The sequence below is a fragment of the Mustela nivalis genome (assembly GCF_964662115.1).
Source record: "Mustela nivalis genome assembly, chromosome: 16".
Classification (NCBI taxonomy): domain Eukaryota; kingdom Metazoa; phylum Chordata; class Mammalia; order Carnivora; family Mustelidae; genus Mustela; species Mustela nivalis.
The window spans coordinates 36239420-36265163 of record NC_139035.1 but is presented as its reverse complement, the minus strand read 5'-3'; the positions used below and the strand labels follow the sequence as shown (position 1 = coordinate 36265163).

Below are 25744 nucleotides of genomic sequence, written 5' to 3'. Positions count from 1 at the left end.
CAGTTTACAATACCAACAGATGGGTTTTGTATAGGAAAGTAATTTGATGAAAAAAGTATAAGATGACAGAAACATGTAGGTCACAGTCAGGGAGTCCTGGAGAAGTGGTTCTTAGAGAATTCTAAGTCTGGGGATAAGGGTGGAGTGTTAGCCAATGCTTGTCACATTCTTGTCAATAGCTGATCATTTGTTCATTCCAGAATCAAATACTATGTGCCTGCTATGTACTAGGGGTGCATTGGATGCCAGGGGCATACCAAGAAGTAAGAATCACACTCTTTTGCTTAGAAAGGGATTCTGTATGTAGTAAAAGATCAAGATACACAGCAAAAACTTTGTCAGAGGTAGGGTGCGATGAATGTATAATAATGGTACAAAATGAGGAATTCAGTGAGAAGAGATTAATTCTTGAATGGGGGTAGGTTGGGTGAGGTGGAGGAAGAGACCACTGCAGACCAGGTTTCTTTGAAGAGCTATTGCTTGAGCTGGTTTTTATAGTCTGTAAGTAGAAGTTTGGGACAGGTGAATGGGAAGAGTCAAGGTGGAGTATAAGACACAAATCTGGGGATACACTGCTCCCTGTTTATTGTGAGATCTGTCTTCGGGCTGTGGCTGATGCTGCCAAGAAAGTGGCACAATTTGTTTTTGCATCTGAAGCTGGATGAGTAATACAGGAGTTTCTAAAACCAGGAGTCTCTCGGTGTTTCTCTGCCTCACAAGACAGTGCCCTAGTTTTGTCCCAGAGTGAAGCCATGGAGAAGGATTTCTGATTTGGAGACACAGTGTTGTCTCCAGGCTTTTGTTAGGGACATGCAAGGCTTCTTGCCCTCCACAAGGCAGGCTGGGGTGCTTCCAGGCTTCTAGGATTGGACTGGGTATCCTCTGGCTATTTTCTGGCCTTTGGTTCCCTAACTCCCCCCCGGAAAGTGCAATCCACACCTCAGGCCACCAGAAATTTGTTCCCAGACTGGTGAGACATGGAAAGCCTGGCCTTCATGGTTATGATTGAACCAAAACATTTTCAGTTATTTTATGAACAACAAGTGGGATCATACTCATGGAAGAGCTTTGTAAACTGTTAAGTGCCAGGTGGATGCTCAGTATTCCTCCATTCAATGAGTCATTATAGAGGGTCTGCTCCAGTGTTCTAGGTGCTGAGGGTACAATGGTGCCCTTCAGCTTGGGGTTTATATTCTAGGACATGGGACAGTCAACACACAAAAGGTAAAGCTTCCCATATGTTAAATCTGATAAATGCTCCAGAGAAAAATGAAACAGGGAAGGCGGAGACGGTGGGTTTATTGGGTTAGGCATTGTGATTTTGCTGGGGGCTTAGAGAAAGTCTTGTTTGAGAGGGTAGCATTGGGTAAACAGCCCCTGGAGTATGAGGGGTATTAGGGATCTTGGGGTACTGGAGTCCTGGGCAGAGGGAAAGCAGGTGCAGAAGCTCTGAGATGTGTGCCTATCCGACATGCCTGAGGAACAACAAAAGTTCTGTGTGACTTAGGGGGAGGGAGAGAAGGAGTGGGCAATGGTGGGAAATGAGGTTGGATATGTCCTGAAGTAGGAGAGAGAGAGAGAGAGCAGTGCAGGAGATACGGGCCTCGTGACCACTGTGAGGACTTCGGCTCTCCTTCTGAGCAGAAGTCGTCGGAAGGCCCATTTGGCATGTAGCTGTTGCTCTTCTTGTCCCTGTCCTGCCTTACTAGCGATCCTGAGCCAGACGGCCTGGCTTGTATCCAGCTGGGACAACTTAGCTCACTTTGTAATCTGGTGCAAGTTACTTAGCCCCTCTGTGTCTCAGTTTCTCCTCTGAAAAATGGGAATAATCGTGGTTCCTACCTTATAGGAGTCATAAGAATTAAATGAGCTCATGTGTATAACATGAGTGCCTCGCACGTGCTCAATGCTGTGCAATTATTTGTTAAAAACAAAAAAGTTTTTAAATTATTGCATCCTTGGGGAGTCTGGGTGGGCCAGTCAGTTGAGCGTCTGACTCTTGATTTTGGCTCAGGGTCGTTGGATCGAGCCCCTCATCAGACTCTGCTCAGCATGGAGTCCACGTTTCCCTCTCCCTCTGCTCCTCCCCCTGCTTGAATGAGTTCTCTCTCTCTCTCTCTCTCTCAAATAAATATCTTTCAAAACTGTTGCAAAGCTTAAGGACTCAAAACAGATATTTGCGCACTGATTCGTACCAATATTATTCACCATGGCTCAGTGGAAATGTCTCAAGTGTCCATCCGTGGGGAAATGGGTAATCAGAAGGTGGTATAAAACTGGTGGAACCACTATGGAAAGCAGTATGGAGGTTCCTCAAAAAATTAAAAATAGAACCACCCTATGATCCCACAATTGCTCTCCTGGCTGTCTATCCAGAGGAAATGAAAATACTAACTTAGAAAGATAACCTGCACCCTTGATGATAGTAACATTGTTTATGACACTCAAGACATGGAAACAACCTCAGTGTTCAGAGATTCAGCTATAAAAAGAACAGGGAGGGGCACCTGTGTGGCTCAATAGGTTGAGCTCAGGTCAGGGTCTCAGTGTTTTGGGATCAAGCCCTGTATCAGGCTCTCTGCTCAGTGGGGAGCCTGCTTCCTCCTCTCTCTCTCTGCTTGCCTTTCTGCCTACTTGTGATCTCTCTCTGTCAAATAAATAAATAAATTTTTTTTTTTAAAAAAGAACAGGGTATCTTGTCACTTGTGACAACATAGATGGACCTTGGGCATTATGATAAGTACCTGAAATAAGTCAGGTAGAGAAAAATAAGTATTTTCTGATATCACTTACATGTGGAATTTTAAAAAAGGTGTAAAAACCCAAACTCATAGAAAAAGAGATCAGATTTGTGGTTACAGAAGTGGGCGTGGGGAGAGGGGAAATGGGTGGGAAGTGGTCAAAAGGCACAGACTTCTAGTAATAAGATAGTAAGTGCTAGGATTCTAACAGGACTGTATGATGGATAGGAAAGTTGCTAAGGGAGTAAATGCTAAGAGTTTGTATCACAAGTCAAAAAAAATTTTTTTAATCTGTATAAGATGATGGATATTAACTAAACTTAATGTGGTCATGATACCAAAGTATCATGCTGATTTGACTTATACAGTGCTGTAAAATCAGTGCTGAATATCAATTATGTCTCGATTAAACTGGAAAAAAGTGGAGTATTATGCACAATGGAATATTATTCATCCATAAGAAAGATTGAAATTCTTGTTATTACTTGGACAAGCCCTAAAGACAGTAGCAGCTCCATGATCCCTGGGGTCACCTTCTGACCCAGAGTTCTGTGATGGCCAGGACTCCTGAGCCGAGGCTCATGTCCTCAGCCCTCCATTGACATCTGGGCCATTCCACAGTCCCACCCCTTGGCAGCCTCCTTTGGCCATCTGCTTTGTGGTCTGGGGAACTGCAGCTCTGTCTGCTTGCCTTGGAGGGCTTTGCAGCTGAGAGCTCTGTTCTGTACAAAGATAGGATTGTGTCCTGGTACCACCAGGAGGGGATTTAAATTACTGTCTGTAAAGGCATCATGTCTTTAAAATAATCATTTGTGTGTAATACCACCACTGCCAGCAGCATTCATTTGTATGTCTTTTGATTTTAACTCTCTGAAAGACATCCCCATAAATTAATTTGCTATAGCCCCATAGTTCAGTGAGTCAGTGGAATGCCCTCGGGAGTGGCTACACCTTGGCCCCTGGCCTTTGGGTCAGCCTCTTACCCCTCCTGGTTCTTAGAGGCCTCATCTGCAGTGGGACTGAGAATCTTGGGAATCTCTAAATGCCCATTTTGTTTCACATCTGAGGTGAATTGATTTGCATAATAGCAGCATGGAAAGAGCTGGAGCCAGCTTGCTGTGACTGAAATTGTTATACGTGGGAAACCCACAGTGATGGAGTCCTGGTGAATGCACACGAGGGGCTGCCCTGGGTAGTCCTTGGAAGCTATCCTGCCTACGTACAGGTCACCTTGTGAGAGTCCAGAATCCTTAGTCTGTCCAAATGCAGCAGGGTTGAGTCCAAGCTTTTTGCAGGCATTAATCTTTAGGCACTGGAAGGAACATCATGTCTTTATCCTAGCACTGCTTTTGTTTCTCACTTTTTCATTCTGCCGCTTGCTCTATAGACCCCCACAGCCTACTCACTGCTTGAAGAGAAGCTGGGAACCATCAGTTTCTCCTATTATGGTCAACCTGGCTTTGGCAGAGGACTTCTGAGTGGAGGAGAATAGTAGGTTTATGTCTTTGGAACAGCCATGGAAGAGTTTGATCGCATTGCTTGTATTTAATTAATTGATAAATAATCAGTCTTAAACAATTTTATTTATTTTATTTTTATTTTTTGTTATGTCTGGTTAGATGGCGCATATAGCACATCAGAAGTTTTTGATGTGGCATTCAATGATTCATTAGTTGCATGTAACTTGTTTTTAAAATTCTGATTGCAGTCAACACACATCAACTTCCATGGCTGCTTGTCCATCAGTTAGTTCATAAAAAACCCAAACACTCCAAAAAAATGGAGAGAATTGTCTTATTTATCCTTCAGAAAAGTTAAGAGGAGTTAAGCAGGTTGATGCGTAAAAGACTAAGAGTTAGGATTCTGTGCCCTGTTGCAAGTGGTTAGTAAATTACAGCTGTGATTGTTTCCTGTTACTTTGTGGGATGTGGCTGACAGGTCTGGGTCTGCATCTAACTTTTCCATTAAAATAAACTTGTAAGTGACATGTTTGTAATTTTCATAATTTCTGATCATGGTAGAGAGTGCTGGATCTTTTAAATTGAGTTTAGAAGTACAAATACCTAGATTTATAGATTGTATTCTGTTATTTTCACAGGTATCCTTGTCAGGTGAGCCTGGGGCTCTGCGTGTCCTGAGGCACAAGGCCCCCGCCTGTTCTCCTTTCCCTCACGTGGCAAGTTTGGCCAAATGTCCTTAACTGGCTGTTCTTGACTTTTCAGGGAGGGGCCATTATTTTCCCTCTTAATTCATCCTAGAGGTGACTTCTTTCTGACATTTCATATCTTTTCTCTTCTTTTTACTGAGGGCAGACAGTTTCTCCCCTTTGTGACTCTGACTCTCTCTCTTTCTCTCTCGGCTGAAGAAGACCAAGGTGACCCCCCTCCCAAATAACATACTTTTGTGAACATTAACCCTGGTAGGTGCATTTTCCCCACTTGACAGGTGAGGAAGTGAAGCTCAGAGAGGTTCGGTGGCCAAGTCGGGTCACGGAGGTAGTAAGAAACGTACCAGAGGCAAAGGCCTTGCTGGATGCCTGAGATGCACACGTGGCTTTGGGTGTGCATGGGATTTTTCATGGTGGCCTTTTTTTTTCTCCTTAAGGAGAAGACAATTTCTTTTCTCTGTGGCTTCTCTCAGTCTCAAATGTTGTAGCTACTGATTATTTTTAAAAATTATTTTTATTAAGGTTATTTATTTATTTATTTGACACAGAGAGAGAGAGAGAGAGATCATAAATAGGCAGACAGAGATTCTGAGGTCATTTTTTAAAAAAGATTTTATTTTTTATAATTGTCAGAAGGAGATAACAAGTAGGCAGAGAAGCAGACAGAGAGAGAAGGAAGCAGGCAGAGAGAGAAGAGGAAGCAGGCTCCCCACTGAGCAGAGAGTTGATGTAGGGCTTGATCCCAGGACCCTGGGATCATGACCTGAGCTGAAGGCATAGGCTTTAACCCACTGAGCCACCCAGATGCCCCACTATTGATTATTTTAACTACACAAAATGGTGACTATTCTTACTTCCATCGGTTTCCAGAAAGTTTAGAACTCTTTATTTACCAGAAGCCTCTTAAAGGAACCATAACTTTTCCTTAGAACCTTCCTGCAGAGACTTATCCTCAGAAGGCCAGATGGCAGGAGAGTAGAAATCTGTGTTTGTCGGTTGCCTCACAGAATGAGACTCTAGAATGATTAGCGGTCCCGTCACTGTTCACTGCTGAGGCTGCAAGAAACAAGTGCCCTTGAGGGCTTTAAATCTATTTGTGAAGGGTGCCTGGGTGGCTCAGTGGGTTAAGCCGCTGCTTTCGGCTCAGGTCATGATCTCAGAGTCCTGGGATCGAGTCCCGCATCGGGCTCTCTGCTCGGCAGGAAGCCTGCTTCCCTCTCTCTCTCTGCCTGCCTCTCCATCTACTTGTGATTTCTCTCTGTCAAATAAATACATAAAATCTTTAAAAAAAAAAAATCTATTTGTGAAGATGAAGCAGAGTTAAAACCATGAATAATAGTAGAGGCGAAGCCCTGGTACTTCTAGCTGAAGGGGCTCCTTATTGCCTTTAACCTACGGGTCCCTTAAGTTGCGGTCACTCGGTCTGCCCAAGAGTCTAGTTTCTCCCTGTCCCTTTCTCAGTACTCACTGTGTCAGTCACACACCATGTCCTGGGGCTAAGCCCACCCCCACAGCTTGCTCCAGGGACTCTGCTTTGACGTCCTCTGTGGTCTGCCAGAAGTGTGCCCTGTGGCTTGTCTCACTCTTGTCCTGAGACTGCTTTGCCCCCAGATATTTGTTTGTCCAGTGCCATGACCTAGTCCTTGAGCACTGTGGATACTTTGTACCCACACCGGCTCTCACAGGTACAACCTAGGAGGCTGGGCTGCTGGCCTGCAGCTCACTATACCAGGTTCCTCAGATTCTAGGTAACTCTTTTTTTTTTTAAATTAAGATTTTAAGATCATATTATTTATTTGACAGAGAGAGACACAACAAGAGAAGAAATACAAGCAGGGAAGGTTGGAGAGAGAGAAGCAAGCTTCCTGCTGAGAAGGGAGCCTGATGAGGGGCTTGATCCCAGGACCCTGGGATGCTTAATGACTGAGCCCCCCAGGCGCCTTCTGGGGAACTCTTCACACATCCAAACCAGCTGGTAGAGCCTTCCCTCCTCACAACCCCTATAGAGGCCTCAAGGCCACACCACAGATTCCTGGAGCTTGTCTTAAGGCAACACATTTGGGGGGCTCCTGTATAGCATCTGGGGGCTTCACCTTCTGATTAGAAGCTTAATTTTGGGTGACGATGAAGCTAAAAGTGGATCGTGTCTGAGGATGGAGGGAGTGTATTTTTTTTAAAGATTTTATTTATTTACATGACAGAGACAACAAGTAGGCAGAGAGGCAGGCAGAGGGGTGGGGGGGAAGCAGGCTCCCTGCTGAGCAGAAAGCCCGATGCGGGACTCGATCCCAGGACCCTGAGATCAAGACCTGAGCCGAAGGCAGCGGCTCAACCCACTGAGCCACCCAGGTGCCCCGGGAGTGTTTTTTTTTTTTTTTTTTTTTTTTTTTTTAATTTTTTTTTTTTTTTAAATTTATTTAACAGACAGAGATCACAAGTAGGCGGAGAGGCAGGCAGAGAGAGAGGGGGAAGCAGGCTTCCAGCTCAGCAGAGAGCCCGATGCGGGGCTCGATCTCAGGACTCTGGGACCATGACCTGAGCCGAAGGCAGAGGCTTAACCCACTGAGCCACCCAGGCGCCCCGGGAGTGTGTTTTTTAAAGCCAAATTAGATTGCGTAGGGATGGATCTCCACCTCCCTCATCATTAAATAGAGAGTGTTATCACATGTGGTCAGAAGGTCTGAGCTGCGTGCTCACATGCTTCTTAGTGAGGTGAGACTTTTGTAATGTCAGCCCTGCTTGGTACCAAGAGCTCTGGCCAAGCAGTGATAAGTGGACTGAAGCCTTCCTTGGGCCCCAGTGCTGAAAAGTCTTACGTACACAGCCCTCACGAAACTCACTGGGATTTTAACCTATACCAGACGGTCAGATTAGCTTAAAGCAAATTAAGGGCATAGCTAATTCTGCAGAAATGTTATAGCTGTAAGCACAACATGTATTTATTGTTTCTTTGGGTATGAGAGAATGTACAATCTAGGTGATTTAGATTAATTACACTTCCATGGAAGAAAGGAAACTGAGATGAGGATTCTGTGAAAGACAAAGATGCGGCTTGACAAAACCAGATTCTCTATTCTATAGACCTAGGATTTTTATTTGCCCAGGGATAGATTTCAATTTTTGGTGCCACCAGAAAGAGAAAGAGCCTGAGTGAGGCTTTAATATTGCAACTGAATACATGGTTTATTTCAAGGTTTGAATTGTCAACAGAAGGAAAGTGGATGGCTCTAAACTTCCTTCAGTGATTGTTTTCTGTGGTGTCTGCAGATGTGTCCTTTGGATACATTACCAGATTAAACAAAGGCAGGGTTGCAGGGTGTCCCATTCCTGGTTATGAAGCCCCCCTTAAACTCAGCAACCACATCCTCCTCCTGAATATGGTCAATAGACCTGTTAAGTGAGGTAGAAAACAGTTCCCTTTATGTACAGCCCCTGGCCTCGTGGGAATTCAGCCTTGATGGTGGCAGCTGACTTGCGTTTGCTGCTGCTCCTGTCACTGACAGGCTGTGTTTTCTCTGTGGCCTGAGGTAGGCATCTCGAGGGCGGGGCACTGCATGTTTATTTTTGTAAGCCTGGTAGCTCTAGGCTGTGTCTTCCTGCACAGGTTTTTAGGAAATGATCATGGCATTGAAATCAATAAGCTGAAAGTATAATGTGGAAACAATGGAAGGGAAGCCAATTGTGCTTAAACTTCAGTGAATAACTTCCAATAAGATCTGGTAAGCCAATTTATTGTATTAGGTAGTTGAAATGGATCTGCAGTTTTCAGAGTGGTGAGATCATCGTGGAAATTTTATTTATTTATTTTTTAAGATTATATTTATTTATTTGACAGACAGATCACAAGTAGGCAGAGAGGCAGGCAGATAGAGAGAGAGAGGAGGAAGCAGGTTCCCTGATGAGCAGAAAGCCCGACACGGGGCTCGATCCCAGGACCCCAGGATCATGACCAGAGCCGAAGGCAGAGGCTTTAACCCACTGAGCCACCCAGGTGCCCCGGAACTTTTATTCTTGAAGTCATCTCTGTTTTAAAGACCGCAAACAAACCAAGCTCTGTTAATAAAGTAGTAAATCCTCATGCCAGACCACTATTTGCAGTGGTCACAAGTTCTCCTTGTGAGCATCAGTGTAGGTTTCCACTCAATAAACATGTATTGAACAATGGAAAGGAGCTGGAACTTTAATGGTGGGGAATTAGAGCAAGGAGTTAAGGACGTACACTGGGGAGTCAGTTGATCAGGGTTCAAATTCTAGGTCCACCACTTTCTACCTGCGCGATACTGCACAAATGAAAACGTCAGTTTCTTTATCGGAGGGTTGGGTGGATAATATATTTACCTCCCAAGGTTCAGAGGATTAAGTGAGGTAATCCTTGTAAAGTCCTTAGTACTCAACAAATGCTAATTATTACTCTTACTAAAGGTGCATTTTGTGACCTCAAGGGGCTGTGTCAGCCTAATATAAAATCAATTATCATATGGTTTCACTTATTTGTGGAGCATAACAAATAGCATGGAGGACAAGGGGAGTTAGAGAGGAGAAGGGAGTTGGGGGAAATTGGAAGGGGAGGTGAATCATGAAAGACTATGGACTCTGAAAAACAATCTGAGGGGTTTGAAGTGGTGGGGGGGGTGGGAGGTTGAGGAACCAGGTGGTGGGTATTATAGAGGGCACGGATTGCATGGAGCACTGGGTGTGGTGAAAAAATAATGAATACTATTATGCTGGAAATAAATAAATTTAATTAAAAAAAACATTGTGACATTCCTGCCTCAGGACATTTGTACTTGCTGATTGCTGTGTCTGCCACATGCTTCTTTTAGATACTCTTGGGTCCACGTTCTCATCTCCACTGGGCTTTTATTTAAATGCCAAGATCTCAGGGATGTGTTCCTTCACAATCCTGTTGAATGCTGAACATCACCCCCTCTTCCTGTTACTTTTTATATTCATTTTCCTGCTTAATTTTTCATCTTTTTGTCTCATACCATTCATTTTACTTATTTATCCTATTTATTGTCTATCTTTCCCAATTAAAAGAAAGCTCCAGAAGAATGAGGATTTGGGTCTTGTTTGCCCCTGATCTGTCATCAGTGCTAGAAATCATGCGTGCCCCATATTAAAGTGCTCCATAAGTGTTTGTTGAAAGAATGAATCAAGGACCAGTCATGGGGATCTGGACGGCATTTTGAAATTTGTGGGTGTCAGGGAGAGACATCACAGAGAGATGACTCTGTGTGAGTCTTAGACTTGCCATTCTTGGCCTTTCCATTAACACTGCCAATAATTATGGAGGCTGAGAAGTCCCATTATCTGCCACCTTCAAGCTAGAGACCCAGGAGAGGTGGTGGCATAAATTCTAATCTGAGTGTGGGAGACCGAGGTCCCAGCTTGAAAACAGTCAGGCAGAGAGGTGAATTCTTCCTTATTCTCCTTTCTGTTTTATTCAGGCCGCTAGTGGATTGGAGGAGGCTCAGCCACACTCGCCTCAGCAATTTTGTTCTATTCAGTCTGTGGATTCAGTTGTTAATCTCAATCCAAATACATCCTCCCAGACACACCCAGAATAATGTTTAGCCAAATGTGTGGACACCCTGTGTCCCAGTCATGTTGAGACATAAAATTAAGCATCATAGCCACACAGAGAAATTCTTTTTCTCTGAGTGACCTCTGAGTCACAATTTTGAGGGTGCTACCGTAACTACATTCCTTTCTCTACATGTTGAGAAAGCAGATTGAAATTCAGATGGGAGAGTAGTACTATTATTGGAGTAAGTTTGAATTCACTGTGATACTTACTAATACTTACTTCATTTTATTTATTATTATTATTATTATTATTTTTTAAGTTAGTGGAAGAGAGAACAGTGGAAGAGGGGCAGAGGGAGAGGGAGAGAATCTTAAGCCCCATGCTGGCAGGCAGCCTGACGTGGGGCTTGATCTAATGACTCTGAGATCATGACCTCAGTTGAAGTCAAGAGCTGGACACTTAACTGAGTGAGCCACCCAGGTGGCTCCCATTCTATTACTTACTTTATTTTATTTAATTTTTAAAATTTTGAAAAAAGATTTTATTTATTTATTTGACAGAGATCACAAGTAGGCAGAGAAGCAGGCAGAGAGAGAGAGGAAGCTGGCTCCCTGCTGAGCAGAGAGCCCCGTGCGGGGCTCCATCCCAAGACCCTGGAATCATGACCTGAGCTGAAGGCAGAGGCTTAACCCACTGAGCCACCAAGGTGCTCTTACTTCATATATTTTTTTAAAGATTTATTTATTTAGTTAGTTATTTGACAGAGAGAAGAGATCACAAGTAGGCAGCGAGGCAGGCAGAGAGAGGGGGGAAGCAGGCTACCTGCTGAGCAGAGAGCTGGATGTGGGGCTCTATCCCAGGACCCTGAGATCATGACCTGAGCTGAAGGCAGAGGCTTTAACCCAGTGAGCCACCCAGGTGCCCCTATTTTTAAAAAAAAGATTTTATTTATTTGTCAGAAAGAGTGAGCACGAGCAGGAAAGAAGGGCAGAGTGAGAGGGAGAAGCAGGCTATTGGTGAGCAAAGTGCCCAATGCAGGAATCAATCCCAGGACCCCTGATCATGACCTGAGCTAGAGACAGACACTTAACCAACTGAGCTACCCAGACATCCCCTCTAATACTTATTTTAAAGTGTTTTTTTTTTTTTTTTTTTTTAAGATTTTATTTATTTGTCAGAGAGAGAGCGCGAGCGAAAGTGAGCACAGGCAGACAGAGTGGAAGGCAGAGTCAGAGGGAGAAGCAGGCTCCCTGCGGAGCAAGGAGCCCGATGTGGGACTCGATCCCAGGACGCTGGGATCATGACCTGAGCCGAAGGCAGCTGCTTAACCAACTGAGCCACCCAGGCGTCCCTCTAATACTTATTTTAAAAGGCAAAATGCTTGTATACTTGCTGAAGATATGTGACTTTTCCCGCCATTGGGGTGTTGAGAAATGTTTTTAAGGATGGGTAAGGGTTTTACAGGCAGACAACCAGGGAAATAGTCTTTTGAGGCAGAGGGAACAGCATATGCAAAGGCATAAAGACACAGTGTGATTGTTGAACCACAAGTGATTTGATATGACAAAAGCAGGATATGCCTGGGAGAGAGGCAGTGAGAGACGAGGCTGTTGGGGACCAAATTGCAAAGGATTTTGTTTGCTAAAGGAATGGAATTTTATCTAGAAGGCGATGGGAACCATTGAGTGGTTCTAAGCAGGATTGTGTCACATTTTTAAATTTATATTTGTAACTTGATTTTTTAAAAATTGGAAAAATAGTAATTCACAAGAAACAACATTCAAAAGGGTAGATACAGTAAAGAATCTCTTTCCCTGGGACAGTCAGTGTTTTAGTATCTTATCTATACTTCTAGAGATATTATATGCATAGACAAGAAAATTTACTTGTTTTCTGTTTTTATCCAAAATTAGGCATTGGAATACTGATACACCTTTTTTTTTTTTTTTTTTTTTAAAGATTTTATTTATTTATTTGACAGAGAGAAATTACAAGTACACTGAGAGGCAGGCAGAGAGAGAGAGAGAAGGAAGCAGGCTCCCTGCTGAGCAGAGAGCCCGATGTGGGACTCGATCCCAGGACCCTGAGATCATGACCTGAGCCGAAGGCAGCGGCTTAACCCACTGAGCCACCCAGGCGTCCCCTGATACACCTTATTGTCACTTTTCTTAGAAGAATGCCCTATTAAGAAAAGTTTGTATAGCCAACTGAGTTGTCATATACATGGCATATACACCTAGTGTCATCATTCTGTTGGCTATACAAACTTGTGGAAGTGGAAGACTATAGACCTAGAGCACATTTTCCACACTGGGGAGTAGGAGATGGGCTGAAGGTTACATGTGCCAAACTCAGGAACTCATGGGATAGGCCATTGTCAAGCTCATAGGGGTCTTAAAGTTGGGAGAAATATCTAGTTTGAAAAGATGTATTTGTAGGTTATTAATTTATAGATATGGTGGATGCAGCCACATTAATGGATGTAGATGACAAGGAAAGGGGTATATGGAGAAGAGAAAAAGGCCAAAAACAATCATTAAATATCTAATATTAAATATCTAATCAGGAATAATTAGAAGGAGTTATTATGGGAACCAAAGGAGGACAGTGCATGCCACATGTTGTAGTAGTTAGTGTTCGAGTCTGGCAACTATCAGAAAAAGTTTATTAAAAGGGCATTAGGTACTCGGAGAAGGTTTGGAAAGACCAGGAAAATATTTGGAGGCTTTTGGGCAAGATTATATTGCAATCTAGTCCTGTAAATAAGCCACTGCTGCTCCTGAACGTGTGCAGAGTTGATGCCACGATCACTGGAGCCTGGGCACTGATTCTGGAACAACTACCTGCTGCCTGTGTGAACTAGGTGATGCGGCCATGCTCTTGCAAAAAGGGTCATGCTCAGTTTCTCCAGTAGATGCTCTTCAGCGTTGGGGTGTGTGTCTCTGATGGTGGATTCTAGGTCATGTGCTCACACGTTAGCTGCAGCGAGGGTTGGAGAAAGATTTGTGGTTATTTTCAGTTTCTGGGGTGGGAAACAAGTTCTACTTTGTAGGGTGGTGATTCCTTGTGGATGTAGATGACAAGGAAAGGGGTAGACCGTTTTTGTGCAGTGTGGTCTTAAAGGATGTTAAAGGATGTTAAATGTCCATTGCATGTATCAAATGCCAAAAGTGTAGCAATTAGAAGGCAGTTGGTGACCTCAGAGATAGTAGATTCTGGGGAGTGGTGGGAATGGACATCTGAATGCAGTGGGTTGATATATGAATGGGAAATGAGGAAATTGAGCCATTATGTGTTGGTTATGGTTTGAGGAAGGAATATTAAGAAGAGGAGGAGAGTTGATATATCTGGAAAGTTGCATAGATCTTGAAACAGCAGTGTGATTATAGTCTAAGAGAAATTAGTTCCTGAGAGGGAGGTTTGAAGACATAGAGAAGTGAGAGGAGGGTGGATAGTGACGGAGTGATGTCCGTGAGTGGGTGGAAGAATTGTGCAAATGCACATACTTGTATTTGTGGAGGTGGGGTATAGAGGGAGAGTTGATACTAACGACCTCTACTTCCTCTGTGAGTTAGGAGGTAATGTTGGCTGAGAATGAGAATGGCATGGGTCAGGTGGGATCCTGAAAAGAGTAGTGAAGATTTGGAATATCTATCGCTGTGAAGGAGAGAAAGCATTGTTCAAGGAAGAGAAAAAGGATGGGTGAGAAGCATCCAGGGACCCACCTGAGAATGGAATTGAGAGCTGGGTCCCTGCTATTGGATCCCATGTAATGCTGAGTTTGGCAGGAGGGCGAGGAGACAAGTTGTTGGTTGGTAAGGAGAGAGTACTGGAAGTGACGTAACAGGGTGTGGTTAGATGGGAAAGGAAGTGAAATCTGGAGAGTCAATGGCTGGAAAAGAAAATACATCAAAAAGAAGCCACTACATCAAAAACTAATGAGGTACTATATAGTGACTAACATAACATAGTAAAAAAAAATTAAAGAAAAAAATTTTAAAAAAATTAAAGAAAAAAAATTTAAAAAAATTAAAGAAAAAAAAAAGTAAGCCGGGGCGCCTGGGTGGCTCAGTGGGTTAAGCCGCTGCCTTCGGCTCAGGTCATGATCTCAGGGTCTTGGGATCGAGTCCCGCATCAGGCTCTCTGCTCAGCAGGGAGCCTGCTTCCTCCTCTCTCTCTGCCTGCCTCTCTACCTACTGTGATCTCTCTCTGTCAAATAAATAAATAAAACCTTAAAAAAAAAAATAAGCCAAAGTAGACTGGGTTGGGTGGGGATAGAGGAGAGAGTGGAGAACTGGAAACGTGTAATTACTGTGTCAAATGGTGTGTAAGATGTCAGAGAGGGAGTGGTTTCCAATGATGACCAAACTCAAGACATGGAGAGGGGGTTAAGGTCACTGGGAATAGAGAGGCAGGAGTGTTGAATGAGTTTTCCTCATGGATGTTGAATGTTCCCATGCTGATAGAAGAAAATGGGCTGGGAAGCCAGGTGCAAAGATTTTAAAGGATGAAAGGAAGAAGTTGATAAGTGAGATAATTAGTGAAGGATTAGTTAAATTTTGGCATATTTGTAAGCATTAAACAGTTGTTAGTCGTCAATAATCAGATGGCCATAATGAGGAGGTGTTTTTTTTTGCTGGTTGGCACGAATCTTAAAGGAAGGGTTGGTTTTTTTTTTTTTTTTTTTTTTTTTTTGAGTGCTAACACGCTCTTTTTTGGAAAGAAGTGTGGAGAGCGAAAACTCCCTGCTCCTACCTCCGGGATGTATGGGAGAAACAGGGGGAAAAGCAGAGTGCTCAGGGAGAACTGGCTTCAGCTAATGGAAGAAGATGGTGGGAACAATCCAGGAGGATGTTGAGGCTGGGAATTTCTTGACACGTGAAGATGGGTTCTAGAGGCTTCACAGCGAAGCATGTGAAGAAGGCCTTTAGCTGCAAGAGAATGTTGGCGAAGAGGAATCATGTGAGGTTGGACTGTTCAAGGACCTGAAAGACTCAATGGTTTTTTTTTTTCATTAGCACATTGTCCTTAGTCTGTGACAGTGTTCTCTCCATGTATATGACAGAAAAAAAAAAATATGAACCAAAACCTGATGAATTGGGCTGACCGAGAAAGTAAGGTATAGTCCAAGTTAAGGAAATGACTAATGTGTAGTCCAGACAAATAGGTAAAATTTGATAGCTCACATAAACATGAATCTGAATGGGGATTAATATTTGAATGGCGTCAGTATTACTGCAGCTGAGGTGACTGCGGATCTAGAATGGCTTCCTTGCAGTCACACTTGTTGGCCTCAGGGGTGAGGCTCACCAGCACTACATCATCCCTTCATCCACATCGATTCATCTCAAAAGCCTTGGTTCTTCATCATTTTAAGGTTGTGATAAAGAACTTTCTGGGACAATTTGGAATGTGAGATAGGTTTTCTGATACAAGAAGTCCCTGGAGAAATGGTGATTCTCTACCATATGGTGCTGTCATGTTTTTAGCATACTAAAATTAAAAAAAAAAATTGGAGTATTTTGTTTATTTATTTCATCTACTGAACTTCAGGCAAATAAGAAAAAAATGCAAATTAATAACTTGAAATGATTTTAAGTAACTAGAATTCCAGCTGTTAATGCAATAGGAGAGAACTCATTTAAAACTGTGTCATAGGTATCAGTGTACACAGATAAATAACACAGTGAAGAAGTGCTTATTTTATGTTGTTCCAGAGGCTTCTTGAAATGAGAAAGAATTCTCTAATAATCCACACTTTCAATTCTGTTTAGAAAATGATTTAGATCCTTTCTGAGAAGGTGCTGGCTTTAGATCCTGTGTGGATATATTAGTTTTCCAGGGCAGCTATGACAAATTACCCCAAACTGGGTGGCTTAATAGAATAGAAATTTATTCTCTCACAGTTCTGTAAACTAGAAATGCGAAGTCAAAGTGTCTGTAGGGCCATGTTCTCCCTGAAGGCTCTAAGAGAGAATCTGTTCCATGACTTTCTCTTAGCTTCTACTCTTGCTGGTAATCCTTGACATTCCTTGGCTTGAAGACACACCCACCTCAATCTTGGCATGGGTAGAGAACACCTGGTTTTCTCTCTCTCTGTCTGGCTCTTCTCTTTCTATAAGGACATTAATCATACTGGATTAGGTATGACCCCATCTTAACGAATTATACCCACAACAACCCCATTTCCAAATAAGGTCACATTCTGAGGTTCTGAGAAAGACATGAATTTGGAGGGGACACTGCTCAACCCAATACAGGAGGCTTTTCAAATGAGTAGCAAATGGCTTCTGTCTTCAGGAAGATGTAGCACCTACTGTAGTTGGGAAAACTGTAGTGCAAAGCAGTGTGTTCAGTTGGTGGTGGACACAGAATACCATGGACACATCGAGGGGTGAGTGATTGGTTGTGACTCCAGGGTAGTCATGAAAGGCTTTAGGGTGGAGGTAGTGGCGGACTTGAAGGATAACAGTGTACTAGCTGGTTAGAGAGGGGAGGCTGGGTCTCGTCTGAGCAGGCACAGAGGTGCAAGTGTGCATCCCCTGTGTGAGATGCTCCAGACATCTGGAGCGTATGGCTGGAGGACAGCAGGACTGTGGGTCTTGGTTGCATGTGTTGGGTGGCCATTGGGAGGCGATGGAAAGGGGAAGAGGGATGAAGTGCAGGTGAAACAGAGGAAGAAAGGTATGGATGCCCAGTGACTCATGTTCATGAATGCTAGCTAGAATGGGGTCTTAGAGATGTTGTGGTTAAGGGGGAGTTCGAGGAGAAACTGAATGGAGCTCCTGGAAGGCATCACTGGACTCAGAGGGCTGGACGGAATGATGTCTGTGCTTCCTCTCAGCAGTCACGTTCGATGACCATTAGGTGGAAGTATCTTTCACTAGTATGTTGCCTCTTTCCCTGGTTATGACGCTCTTGCTTCCTCTCTCTTTCTTCCTATCAAGACTCTTCTCCATGCCAGACACTGGTGCCACAACAGTGAACAAGAAGACAAGGACAGCATCATTTTAATTTCCTCCCTGTGGCATTAGCACAGGAGTATGTAGTAGGTTTTCCTTAGATGTTGCTTTGAATTAAATATGAGTGAGGAAAAATGACGAGGCAGTTTTGCCCTGGGTAATAAGTTCTGCTTCAGAGTAGAACTGCTTTGAGGATGATCTCAGGAACCTCCTTATGAGCAGGTGGAGAGTAGGTGGTTGCTTACATGTGTTTGATTTCTGAGTCATCGGAAAGGCTCCTTTGCCTCCCAAAATATCTGCTTCACCCAGGCTGTGGGTACTTTTAATTCCACTATTGGAGGTTGTTTAAATGCAGATATCCTCTATAGAGAGGATATTCATTTACCCTCATCAGTCTTTTGCACCTTAATATGGGGGAGTTTTCTTAGCATTTCCTGTATGGCAGGTTTTTAAGAAAAACATATGGAAGGAGAGGGGACACAGGAGAGGAGTACCAGACATGCCAAGTCCATACTGGACTTCATCAGAGTGAGCAGATTGGATAAGCTGACCCTGGGGATGTAGTCCATTGGCCTTGAAGAATACACTGTTATTTATTTGCTTGTGTATGTTGGACAACAAGTGATTCTTTCTCTTTCTTTCTTTCTTTCTTTCTTTCTTTCTTTCTTTCTTTCTTTCTTTCTTTCTTTCTTTCTTTCTTTCTGTTATTTATTTATTTAGTTGGAAGACAGAGATCACAAGTAGGCAGAGAGGCAGTCAAGGGGAGGGGGAAGCAGATTCTCCGCCGAGCAGAGAGCCTGATGTGGGGCTCGATCCCAGGAACCCGAGATCATGACCCAAGCGAAAGGCAGAGGCCTAACCCAATGAGCCACCCAGGCACCCCAAGAAGTGATTATTTCTGTTCTAAGTTTTATGGCTACAAAAATGTTGTTTATTTGTTTTATTTTTTAAAAGGTGCAATAAATCCCACCTCCCCCACCCTCACCTTAACAAAAATAATTTGTGTGGCAGCCTGATCTGTGGTCTTTTAAAAAAAATTATATTCAGTTAGCTACTGTAGAGTACATAATGAGTTTTTGATGTGGTGTTCAGTGATTCATTAGTTAAGTATAAAACCCAGTGCTCATCACAGCAGGTGCCCTCATCGATAGCCAGGACCCTGTTACCCCCTCCTCCCACACTCCTCTCCTCTGAAACCCCCACATTGTTTCTTGGGGTCCGTAGCCTCGCGTGATTCATCTCCCTCTCTGATTTTCTCCCCATGTGGATTTCCCTGCCTTCCCCTGTTGTTCTGCCTGCTATTGTTTATGTACCATGTATGAGTGAAACCATGTAATTGTCTTTCTCTGCTTGACTTCCTTCACTTAACATAATCCCCTCAAGTTCCATCCATGTCGATGCAAATGGTGGGTACTCATCCTTGCTGATGGCTGAGTAATATTCCACTGTGTACATCAACCACATTTTCTTTATCCATTCGTGCCCTGTTGAAGGGCATCTTGGCTCTTTCCACAGTTTGGTGATTGTGGACATCACTGCTATGAACGTGGCCCTTCTTTTCACTATATCTGTATCTTTGGGGTAAATACCTAGTAGTGCAGTTGCTGGGTCGTAGGGTAACTCTATTCTTAACATCTTGAGGAACGTCCATATTGTTTTCCAGAGTGGCTGCACGAACTCGCATTCCCACGAACAGTGTAAGAGGGTTCTCTTTTCTCTATATCCTCTCCAACATTTGTTGTTTCCTGCCTTGTTAATTTTTACCATTCTAACGGGTGTAAGGTGGTATCTCCTTGGGGTTTTGATTTGTATTTCCATGATGGCTAGTGATGATGAGCATTTTTTTATGTATCTGTTAGCCATTTATATGATCTGTAGTCTTTACTGACAAGGCTATGCTACATAGGGTCTGTGTGTTCGAATCTCAGGGAAGGCTAATAATAGCTACTCCACCAAATATTCCCTGAATTTTCAGTGGCTTATTTCAGAGGTTTTAGTGTTCATTCACATCATAATATGATTCACATTGATTGGTGGGGACAGGATGTTCCATCCACATAATCTTTTAGGGACCCAGGCTTTTTCCATGCTCTATGTCCCATCTTTAATACTTGGCCTCAGGATCTTACTAGACTCATTTGGAAGGCATACCAAGGGGAAGAGAAAGCACATTCACTTTTACCTGCCTTGGCTTAGAAATGACACATATTTCGTCTCATAGCCATTGCTGAGAAGGGTCTCAGAGACCCACCCAGATGGGAAGAGGCTGGGAGATGTAGTTTAGCTGGGTACCCAGGAAGAGGAAGCAGCCTTGGTGAGTCTCTCACAAAGGCTTGTCAGAAAGCAGGTACACATTTTCCTTCTGTCTGTAACATAACTGACCCTTGGGGATTCTTATTAAGGGAATGGGGGACAAGAGACATGGGCAGTGACCTGGAAGCTCTCCAGTGTTTAGAATAGTGTAAAGTGATTGATTCTAGTTGGTGAAGGGCATCATCCTGCCATTGGATTATTGCTGGGTGTGAAGGAGACCGAAGTTCTGGTGCCAGGAAGTATTTCTGTTTTTGTGCTTGTTTGCTTGTTAATTGACGTAAGAACAACTAATGGAAATCTCCCTTCCCTACACCTTGGAATCACTTTGGAATAGGAATTTTGTGGTTCTGAATGCTGACATCACTGACTTCTGTGATGTTAGCATTTCCTCTAGTCCACTTCCCTCATTATGTAGATGAGACAGGCTATCGAATTGCCCCAACTTACATAGTAAGTTAGTGGTTTGCTTGGATCTCAAACCCTGTTTTCTAGATTTCTACTCTAATGTTCTTTTCTGTACCACTGTTGTCCTGGGAGGGTCTGCAGGATGGCAGGAGGCTTGACCAGCTGAAATCAGAAGCTTCCTTCTAGCTCTGAGATTCCTTGACTGATTATGTTTAATGTATGGTGTCTGAGTAATAATCCCTGGCTTGATAGGAGTGACGTAGCTTCAAAGAATTTACGACTTTCCTGAGAAAACAGAATCTTAGTTCTTTATTTTCTCAGCTGTTTCTTTAGTTCATTTTTATCTTTTTTTTAAAAATAAGTGTTTGTTTTTTCTAACTATAAAAGTAATAATTTCAATTATAGAAATTAAATAAATCTATTCAAGTGCAACAAAAATTTATACAAATATAACCAAAAAATTTCCTGTAATTCTGTAACTTGACAATGCAGTGGTAACCACTATCGGTGTTTTACATTTCTCTTCATGTGTTTCCTAGCCATTTTTTTAAAACATAATACTTGCATATTATGTATAGTATAATTAGAATGAAATATTATACAATATGAAATAAATACCCTACAGCTCTTAAAATATTTCATATTACTTAGTATGAAATATTACATAACCCTTAAAATTGTTTTAAAATAGTAACAATAGGGGCACCTGGGTGGCTCAGTGGGTTAAGCCTCTGCCTTCGGCTCAGGTCATGATCCCAGGGTCCTGGGATTGAGCCCCACATCGGGCTTTCTGCTCTGCAGGGAGCCTGCTTTCTCCTCTCTCTCTGCCTGCCTCTCTGCCTACTTGTGATCTCTGTCAGATAAATAAAGAAAAAATCTTAAAAAAAAATAATAAAAAAATAAAATAGTAACAATATGAAACATGCTCACATATATTTGTATTCTTATCACAATAATTAGAATAAATTAGAAATAAAGTTCTAATTTTGTCTTTTTTGTTTTGTTATCTGCCTTTTAATGGAAGCAGAAAAAAGTAAATAGAAATATCCCTTTCATATATCTTGGAATAAAATTCTAATTGTATTGTACATAACTATACAAAGATGTATGAGCATTTCTCAATATTGTGACTTGTTTTAAAATATTTTTTTAAAGGCTTGCATACCTTGCATCTTGCAGAAATGTGCTATGCTGAAGCAAACAGCCCAGGTGGGGAGGAGGCAAGGGGTAGTAGTATTTTTGGTTCTTGGCCCTAATGCTCCACTCTTCTTCTCCCAGGGCATCAGCAGCTTGTTTAGCTCACTGAAGGTCGTTCGGCTGCTTCGTCTGGGGCGAGTGGCCCGTAAGCTGGACCACTACATTGAGTATGGAGCTGCCGTGCTGGTCTTGCTGGTGTGTGTGTTTGGGCTAGCTGCTCATTGGATGGCCTGCATTTGGTACAGCATCGGGGACTACGAGATCTTTGATGAAGACACCAAGACCATTCGCAACAACAGCTGGCTCTACCAACTGGCGATGGACATTGGCACCCCTTACCAGTTTAATGGGTCTGGCTCAGGGAAGTGGGAAGGTGGTCCCAGCAAGAATTCTGTCTATATCTCCTCATTGTATTTCACTATGACCAGCCTTACCAGCGTGGGCTTTGGCAACATTGCCCCATCCACAGACATCGAGAAGATCTTTGCAGTGGCCATCATGATGATTGGCTGTAAGTATGACAGTTGCTGGGGCTGGGTGGGGGATGGGCAGGAGACATACTGTTTGGAGGTCTGTTCCATTGGCTGGAAATAGGGTAATAACTCCAGTGCTAGCAGGATCAGGATCAGGATCAATGTAATAACTTAAAACAAGAAAGGCTTTTTAAAAAAAAGATGAATTTATGGTTTCCCTGATAAAGCATTGCTGCAAGGTGTTTACTGCAAAGAAATTTAGAAAATACAAAAGAGCATGAAGTGTAAAATGGAGACCAACTATAATTCTGCCTATCAGAGATAACTATTATTACCTTGGGCCTCTCCCTTACAGATTACTTTCCACATAGACACAGGTTTTTATAAAGTTAGAATAAGATCATGTTATTTATACAACTTGGTAACCTACTTGCTCATAGAACAGTGAACTGTGAGTCTTTCTGTGTCAAATTGAACATAGCTCTAGACCTCCACAGCCCCATGTGGTACCAGAAAAAGCATGTATGAAAAAAATGTGAGCTATCTCATGAATTATCTTTTATACTGATTACATGATGAAAAAACAATATTTTTATAAAGTGGGTTAAGTAAGATATTATAATTAATTTCATGTTTCTTTTTTATTTTTTATATGTGGCTCCTAGGAATATTTTTATTGCATTTTTTATTTTTCATGCATTTTAAGAAAAATTTAATTTAATTTTTTGGTGTGTGTTCCAAAATTCATTGTTTATACACCACACCCAGTGCTCCATGTAATATGTGCCCTCCTTAATAGCCACCACCAGGCTCACCCAACCCCCCACCCTCCTCCTCTCCAAAACCCTCAGTTCGTTTCTCAGAGTCCACAGTCTTTCATGGTTTGTCTCCCCCATTTTTGATGTCTACTTGATGATTAAGAAATTTCCCAAATCCAAAAAACAACCCCCCACTCCCAAAACCCACACAGGATAAAAAGGCTCCTGTTCAGGTCAGAAGTAATGGGTTATTGAATTGACTCGAGTGGACTGAAAAACAAAAACAACCTTAGTTCTTTTTTTTTTTTTTTTTTTTTTAAAGATTTTATTTATTTATTTGACAAAAATCACAAGTAGATGGAGAGGCATGCAGAGAGAGAGAGAGGGAACAACCTTAGTTCTTGAGGAAGGTGCTTAAATCTGTCACTTTCCCATGGACTGTTGTGTAGCCGTTGCTAATGGTGGGTCTGGGAACAGCCTTGGCCTAGAAACCATTGAGAAATCTTCACTGGAGAAAATCCTTGGGAGAAGTGGACCTTACTGTGCTGAGGAAAGTATATGCATTTGAATGGCCCAGACTCACTTTGAACCTGCCAAGTGCACCCTGTTGGTACTTCAACAACAAATGGCAACATGGGCGAGGGCAGTCCTCCCATGAAGCCTCAAGTGTGGACAGGAGTCTGGTCACACATAATGAAGCTGGGCTCTGGTTACAGCAACCAGAGACTGTTCTGTTCTTTGTGCTCCCTCAGAGTGGAGTTGATAGCAATTGTTAAATTAACCAGGGAATTCCAAGATCAGGAAACCTAAGGTGTCAGTTTGCCTTACTTTGTCCAACCTCCCAGGGATCCAGCACCCCCTCTGCAAATGGGTTTTATGACCCCCCAGTTGTCCCACTGGCTGCTTGCCTCCTCCTTTTCTGTAACCAGCTCATCGTGTCTGATATGGGTCTTCATGTGAGCCCTCTCTGCAAGGCACAGAGCTCGGGTCTGAGTAGTCACTGCATGTGTCTAGGTTTAATTGATTTGTGGGAAGTGTGTGCTGATGGAGCTTGGGATTTACTTCTTTTAAAAGGGTCTTAATAGAGATGATTGCCTGTCCATGGGAAGCAGCGTTAAGTATCTGTGGGTGGCTAATTGCTTTAGCTTAATTAGAACCTGAGGTGCTTTCTCATGTCGTGTAGAAGGATTTAAGACCTTCGCTCTTCTAGGACAATTTCAGCCTTAACAGCACTAGTTTTCTAGGTACTGCTTACAGCATTTTTGTGAGCCATGGGGCATGAGATAAGCAGCCATATGTGCTGTGCTCTGAGCCCAATTTCTGTCTCTAAGACGGGGAGAGGAGACATTTTGTTAATCTAAATACTTCATTAAATGCATTGCAGGAAACTTGCTGCAAATGGTCATTTAGGAAGCGGGCCCCATGTCATGGGGTCTTCAAGGCTTTCAGATATGAGGTAAATTATTTGCAACTTTTTACTTGGAAGAAAAGAAGAAAAAGAATAGTTTTAGGTGGCAAATAATAAAGATAAGTGCAGGTGGCTGGGTGGCTCAGTCAGTTGAGTGTCTAACTCTTGATTTAGGCTCAAGTCATGACTGCAGGGTCGTGGGATTGAGTCCCACGTCAGTGGGGTCTGCTTGTCCTTCTCCCCCTGCCTCATCCCCACTCATGCGTGCAAGTGCACATGTGCTCACTCTCTCTCTCAAATAAATAAATACAATCTTAAAAAAAAAAGTTTGTTTTTCCAAAACCATTATTCTATGGAGAGCATGACTTACTGGGTATAATCTTCCAGGAAAACCTCAAATTATTATTATCACCGTTTTTATCTACCTTCTCAGATCTTTATAATATTTTCATTTCCTTTTTAAAAAGTGCAATAGTACACAGGCAGTCACCTCTGCATTATGCAACCAAGTGTGACGTTTAGGTAGGCAAGCCTGCTGCACTGTAACGCCATTTCCCAAACACTCATTATGTGCCAGGTGCTGTGACGAGCACTCCATACATGGATTCTGCTGCTCCGAATCACTCTGTGCTTAGAGATTATTATCACCGGCTTGTAAGGAAATGGACCCAGTAAAGGTAACTTCCTTCCCAAGAACATAGGGCTGGTAAGCAGGAGAGACAGGCTTTGGACCCAGGCTCCTCTGAATTAGAAGCCAGGTCTTTCTGTGGAGCCCACCTGCGTTCATATGGTCTGAGAACACAGACGGCCAGCCTGAGGCCCTGACTCAACACCACCCTGAAAATTCTCTCTGTCCATTTTCACAAGTCAAGAGTTCCTGCAGTAGAAAGTTTTGTATGCTTGTTGTTGTTGTTGTTTTAATTTAAGAACAAGATTAGGATACAGGCTCAGGGCACCAGGTGCCTTGGAAATCAGCTATTTTTCATCAATCTGTCACTTACAGTTACAGCTGTTCCACTTTCCATGTGACATGTCTGACAAATGGTTGTGCTAACAAGAAAGTTATTGCACTCTGTGTAATGTGGTGGCAATTATCCTCATAAACACACATTCTAAGCAACCTTTGTTCGGGACAACTGCTGTTGTCATACTGGGCTATGGAGCTATCCTGCATTGCCTGTGTGTACACATGCGCACAGTTGTACCCTTACTGTGTGCTCATGGGTGGGGGGGGGGCTGATGCCAGAACTGGGGTCTAGGGGAGTGGTGGGGCATGAACCACAGCCTGCCTTTGTGCCAAGGGGTCATGCTTCTCCCTAGCCAGGCACCCTAGCAGTCAGGCCCCAGGAGTCCTCAAGGAGAACAGAGAAAACAAAGGCTAAGTGGGCTTTTTGAAGTAATGGTATTTTGTGAATTTTTCTTCTTGGCATTGAGGTTTACATGTGTTGATAATAGTATTTCTTTTGGGGCAGCTGGGTGGCTCAGCCATTAAGCATCTGCCTTCAGCTCAGGTCATGATCTAAGGGTCCTGGGATCAAGCCCCACATCGGGCTCCCTGCTTGGCGGGAAGCCTGCTTCTCCTTCTCCCACTCCCCCTGCTTGTGTTCCTGCTCTTGCTATCTCTCTCTGTCAAACAAATAAATAAAATATTTTTTAAAAATAGTATTTCTTAGAAATTGAAGAAGACACAAAAAGATGGAAGACCATTCCATGTTCTTGGATCGGAAGAATAGACATTGTTAAAATGTCTATACTGCCTAGAGCAATCTATACTTTTAATGCCATTCCGA

The 25744-nt window shown here is 42.9% G+C and overlaps 1 protein-coding gene across 2 annotated transcripts in view; it reads left to right on the top strand.

The window, feature by feature from the left end:
* The window catches only part of KCNH1 (potassium voltage-gated channel subfamily H member 1), a 384330-nt gene that overhangs the window by 138843 nt on the left and 219743 nt on the right, over window positions 1–25744 (top strand). For both annotated transcript variants that reach the window (XM_082701856.1, XM_082701857.1), the window contains exon 7: window positions 21397–21826. In XM_082701856.1, the coding sequence (XP_082557982.1) occupies window positions 21397–21826 (430 nt within the window). The remainder of the gene's footprint in view (window positions 1–21396; window positions 21827–25744) is intronic.